The sequence below is a fragment of the Choristoneura fumiferana genome, chromosome 10, assembly GCF_025370935.1.
Source record: "Choristoneura fumiferana chromosome 10, NRCan_CFum_1, whole genome shotgun sequence".
NCBI classification, from domain to species: Eukaryota; Metazoa; Arthropoda; class Insecta; order Lepidoptera; family Tortricidae; genus Choristoneura; species Choristoneura fumiferana.
The window spans coordinates 20,259,589-20,265,780 of record NC_133481.1 but is presented as its reverse complement, the minus strand read 5'-3'; the positions used below and the strand labels follow the sequence as shown (position 1 = coordinate 20,265,780).

Here is a 6,192-nt window from a genome sequence, read left to right as displayed (position 1 = left end):
TCTGGACAAATATATATAAGCGCTTTATAGTAAAAATGTAAAAAACAAGTAATGGACAAATATTAACACATGCACAAAGGCGAGTTTGGGAGTATTTTATTTTACCTCTCAAATAATTTAAAATGTACATCAACTAGAATGTGCTAACTTAAAAAAACTGGTAGTACTAATAAAACTGTGACAAAGGTGGTAGATTTATTTTTTTTAATCTAGTATTTTAACGAGGCTTTAGTACACCAAATGTGACTATGTCAGCCTCATGGGGAGCCTCAGTTATATACACCACACTACAAATTTCACGCTCTCCGTTGCACTGAAGCCACGTCTCTGGATGCAAAGGCCTGTCTAATGAACCTGTAAATCAGCATCGCCTCCTCTGAAAGCGGTCGACTCAGAATTACATTTACACCTCCATTGAACAAGCCCATACCATCCAAATACCTGTCTCTGATGTCCTTATTCTGATCACATTCCAACAGAAAGTGAATTAGGTCTTCAGTCTTATTACAACCTATACACAAAGGTGATTGCACAACTCTCATCAAATTCAAAAAACTGTTCAGTGGAATGTGACCAGACCGCACACGAAAAGCCCACACGAGAAGATCCCTGGGGAGGCTGGAATTATCAAACCAGGGTACTTTGAAGATTTTACTCTCTATGGTGCCGTACCAAATGCCCTTAGTTGTGGATACAATACTGAACATTTCTTGCCATTTTGCAAAACACTTCTCCCTGGCTAATTGCATTAACTCAGCACCATAAGGTTTATCCAAGAGACACATACCATCCGTTACTGCTAACTTAGCCACTCTATCAACTTCTTCATTGCCTCCCACCCCAACATGAGATGGTATCCATTGGAAGACCAACTGGACACCGTCTGAGCGCAATTTGTACACCAGTTTTAAGATGTCGTAGGCTATCGGCATCCCTCGAGTGCCCGAGGTACACCGAGCCAGGTGTTGAAGCGCGCTCTTTGAATCTGATAGAATCACAACCTGGTTTTTTCCGATTTCCTGCACATATGTTAATGCCTTGTACATAGCTACCAGTTCAGCTCTCATAATACAAAGTCCTGCATGTAATTTATATTGTTTACAACAATTCACTTGCGTATCCAAGAAAGCGGCTCCAACACCATGAATAGTTTTTGATCCGTCGGTAAACAGTTTGTAAAAATCTCTGTACTCTTGCGCCAACATTCTAATTACAGTTTGTTTTAGACCGTCAGTTGGTATGTGTCGCTTTGGCCTGGTGATATCATCAATATTACACTTTATACATGATTTGACATCAACATAAGAAACCCATATGCCTACCGAATACATATCTAGTATACTACTTTTATGAATCTCCAACCCCTTAAACATATCGTGCACCGTGATGAGTATTGGCTTGGTCTTGTTGCGCAAGTATCCCAAATCACATCGGTCAGACAACTGCTGCAAAAGATCGATCACAACACCATGTGATGCAGAACCAACCCTTAGCCAGTACCTTGATGCCAGCCACTGTCTGCGAACAGACAGAGGCGGCAAGCATAGTTCATTCTGCATCACATGTATTGGCGTACTTCGAATAAAACCCCCACAGACTCTTAGGGCACAGTTTTGCAGGACGTCCAGCCGGCGCAAATGAACACTAGCGCATGAATCGAACAAAAAACTGCCATAATCACATCTGCTTCTTACTAGCGAAATATACAATTGCCTAAGGTATGTTGGATGAACACCCCAAGCACCACCCGCAAGAACTTTTAAAATATTAAGGTACTTATAAGCTTTAGCACATGTTTCCCTGATATGCAAACCCCAGCGGAGAGCAGAATCTAAACTTATACCGAGATATTTTACATTTTGAACTAGTTTCAATAGGTTATTATTTACTCTGACCTCTATCTCATCAATTTTTTTTCTGGCTCTGTTGAATACGCAAATATTTGTTTTTCTTTCAGATAACGATAATCCCATCTCATTCAACAATTGTGTAACTATTTCCAAACTAGTGTTAATGTCATCTACAGCGGAATTTAAACTTCTATCTACCATCTTATATAAGACAAAATCATCTGCATATTGCGAAGCTGAAACATTATTTAAGTTTTTGCATATATCCATTGTTACAATATTAAAAAGAAGTGGGGACAGAGGGTCCCCTTGAGCCAGTCCTAAGCTTGCACATCTTTCCATGATATTACCATCCATAGCAAGAAGTTGGAGTACCCGACCAGACAAGAAGTTCCAAACATAATAGCAGATCTTCCTTCCTACTCCGATACTTTCCAACTTCTTCACCAAAAAAGTTGTGTTTACATTATTATAGGCACTTTCAATGTCAAGGAAGCAAGCCACTACTGGTGCTTTATTAGAAAATGCTAGTTGAACAGTAGAAACTAATTGTACCAAATTATCCAGGCTTGATCTAGATCTTCTAAACCCAATTGTTGAGGGCGAAAAAAGATTTTTATGCTCAACAAACCACTCCAGCCTTTTCATTACAATGTAGTGGAAAATTTTACAGGGGCAAGATATTAATGAAATGGGCCTCAAGGAATCTGCTTGTCCCGGTTTTGGTATCGGAACTAACCTTATTATCTTCCACTGTGCAGGAACCTCTCCAGTCATAAGAATTAAGTTGAAGATATATAAAAGCATTACCTTACCAGATTTAGACAGATTGTAAATCATGGAATATGATATATCGTCAGCACCTGGTGCCGTATCCTTCCGTTTAATTGAATTATTAAGCTCGGACATAGTGATCGGCTTTTCTAACATTGTATTACAATTATTATTCAAAATCGGTTGAGGTTCCTGCACTGTGTCTGGTGTTAAAGACTGGAGAAGTTGTGCTGCTTTAACAGGATCAGCTGTGGTACTTCCTGCTTTCTTTCCCTTCATCCACCTCATCTTCCTCCACATTTCCGAAGCTGAAGTCTCAGTATTGATGCTAGTGCAGAACTCTCTCCATCCCTTCGAGCGTCCTTTTCTTATTTGATTCTGCGCTTGTGATATCTTAAGTTGCAAAATCCTAAGATTATCAGGGGTCGGATTTTTCCGAAAGTTCTTCAAAGCTAGTCGCCTGTGTGCCACAGCCCTGGACATTTCTGGAGTCCAATATGGTTTCGGTGAAAATTTGTTTGTTGGATTCTGACATATTTTCGTACTTGGAATTGTTTCATCGGCGGACGACGTGACACCAGAGATGAAAACATCGTAGCTTTGCTGCACATTAGGAAGCCGTTGTTGTTTGTCGAAAAATAATTTGGATTTCTCTTTATATTTTTCCCAATTAGCCATTTTTAGGTTTCTTTTCGTGTACGGGATTTTGCATCTTTCATACCCAAATCTTAATTTGATTATGATGTGATCACTTCCCAAGCATTCGTTCGACACTGACCACGCACATCTCAGAGCAATGTCGGTTGTAGCAAAGGAAACATCTGGTGACGATTTTTGCACATTACCATTGGCCAATCTTATTCTAGTATGTGCTCCACTGTTAAGACATATGAAATCATGTTCAAACATGGCTTTGTATAACATTTCACCCTTTGCATCAGTTTTGTAGGACCATAATGCATGATGTGTGTTCATATCACCTAAAATAAGGGTTCCTTTATCAAATAAATTGAATATATGATCCCAGTCACATTGCCTTATGCTTTGCGGATTAGGACAGTAGATTGCTACAATATGTTCAAGACCACTTACATTCTCAACTTTCATTATCAAGATCTCCAAGTCTGGGTTAGGAGTAACGTAAGTATATGGTCGCATCTTTATTGACTTGTGCGTAAAAATGCACACACCTCCATAAGCATCCTGCCTATCTAATCTTAAAATATTATAATTGCTCAGGTTAATACAATCATCTTCCGATAACCAAGTTTCACATATGACACCTATGTGAATCTTATCTTGTATTAAAATGTTTTCAAATTCTGTTAGTTTTGTTTTAATGCTGCGAGCATTCCATTGGATAATGTTTACTATAGAATTTCTATGTTGACTGTCCATTATTTTGGAAGTTTAAAAGTCCCAACAGAATGTCCATGTTTATGTGCTCTTTCAGAAAAACTGTGATCTCCTCTAGTATATACTTTATTGCCCTTATTAATTTTTCCATCCAATCATCTTTTGAAAATAGAATCTCTTGCATCTTTCTCCAGAATCTTTCAAAGAAACCGTTTTGCTCACTTTTTTTATCGTTTGTCTTATCTTGTGTTGGCTGACCGTTTGAGTTTGCTGTTTCCTCCATATCTGAATCAATTCCGTCTTCGGTAACTTGTTCTTGTCTCTTTTTTCCTCCTGAATAATTGTTTGAGGTTTTTTTGGCCTGCATCTTCTTCTTAACCGGCTTTTTAGCTGCAAGGACTTCCTTGTAGGTGCGAGATCCCCCAGGATGAATGGTCTCATCTGTCTGGTCTATCCTTTCATCCCTACTTGCATCAGGATCTTCATTTACACTTTTTCCTTGCGATGTTGATCTCTTGTTAATGTTTGAAAAAGCCACTTTGTATGTACAGTTATGTTGGGCCATCTCCTCTCTTATTTTCTTCTCTCTTTGATAAGCTGGACATACACTTTTTAGGACAGCCATATGTTCACCTTTACAGTTGACGCATTTAAATGCTAGGGTCTCGCAATTTTCATGGTCACCTCCACATTTTGGACATACAAAATTTCTAGAAGGGCAAAAGTTTCTGATATGTCCAAATCTCCAACACTTGCTGCATTGTGTCACAGGGAATATGTACGGCTCAACTTCCAACCTCAGTCCATATGAAAACACATATGGAGGCAAGTTCGAGCCTACAAAACACAATCGCACTCTTTCACTCCTTACCCATTTGCCATCTCTATCCCTCCTATTCAGCCTCTTGGCAGCTGTTATTGTAATGTTACTTTGAAACTCTCCCTTTAGTTGGTCATCTTCAATATCCAAATCAACGTCTTTCACCACACCATAGGTATGAGATACTTCATTTGTTCTACGGCAGGTCCAGCCTTTCGATATAAAGTTAGAACAACTAGTAAGCATGTCTGCAGATTCACTGTCCTCGCACCGCAGAAGTATTTTATATGGGCTTTTATATGTAACTTTTGATACACCTTTAATATTCTCGCTTCTAAGTAACTTAGCCATTCCTATTTGTTTAGGCAGTGTTTCCCTGCTGCTTAAGGACACTTCTATGTAACTGGCTTGATTTTGCTCTGTCTGGTGTCCTTCGAGCAATTCCTTGGAAGGAGATTCTTTCCTATCTCTTCTCTTCCTTCCGCTCGTTACCAAGATAAAAGGGTCCTGGTCCTGACCTTCGATATAACTTTCCCTTCTCTTTCTCTTCTCACTTTGCATGTTTGTTTCAATGTCATCATTATCCCATTCTAATTCTGACCCATAGATAACCCTATTAACATCCCCCTGAGTCATATTTTCCATATTCAATGCTGTATTGCTCTCATCATCATCACCAGACTCCATATTTAACCAAAATTAAATCACTTTTGCAGTCTTAAAATATTAAAAAATGATAAAAAAATAAAAAACAGGGTAGTTCAATACTCCCTCGAACCAAAAAGTTAATAACACTAGAATAACTAAATATCACTACACTAAAATGTTGGTAAATAGTTTACAAACACTCAGTTCACAATATTGTACAAAGTTTATCCATTAAAAGTCACAAAATAATAAGAAAACTAAATAAATGTCATGAGCCATCAAATGTCTGACTTAAACATATGCCAGGCATCTACCCGTCATGTGGTAGATTTATTTTTGACATTCATAAGTGGTTGTTATAGCCTAAATTGAATAAAGATATTTTGACTTTGACTTTGACTTTGAAAGCTGTGATAGTGTTTTTATTTATTTTGTCACAAACTCTAGCCGTATATTAACACTATTACTTACTTTATGTAACCTTACTTATTTGATGTAACCAGCATTATACTGCGGGGCCGGCCAGCTACCGAGCCAGTTACAAATGGCCGATCAAACGGAGCAATGTAATGCTACTTACATGAAATTAGTTGCCTAATATAAATTCAGTCTTAAAGCCAAATAAAAAATACCAGACTTTAAACAGTAAGAAATAGTAAAAATAGAAGAATATACTTACTTTTCCTTTTAAAAAACAAGTCTGCCTCATAGTCAGTAAGTGCTTGTCCAAGAATGGCATCTTCT

The 6,192-nt window shown here is 38.1% G+C and overlaps 1 protein-coding gene across 1 annotated transcript; it reads right to left on the bottom strand.

The window, feature by feature from the left end:
* Positions 1-204: 204 nt before the first annotated feature.
* LOC141432280 (uncharacterized) lies at positions 205-5,758 on the bottom strand. Its single transcript, XM_074093827.1, has one exon. It carries the CDS (start codon positions 5,485-5,487, stop codon positions 4,006-4,008), a length of 1,482 nt encoding a protein of 493 aa, XP_073949928.1. The 5' UTR covers positions 5,488-5,758; the 3' UTR covers positions 205-4,005.
* Between the last annotated feature and the right edge of the window lie 434 nt (positions 5,759-6,192).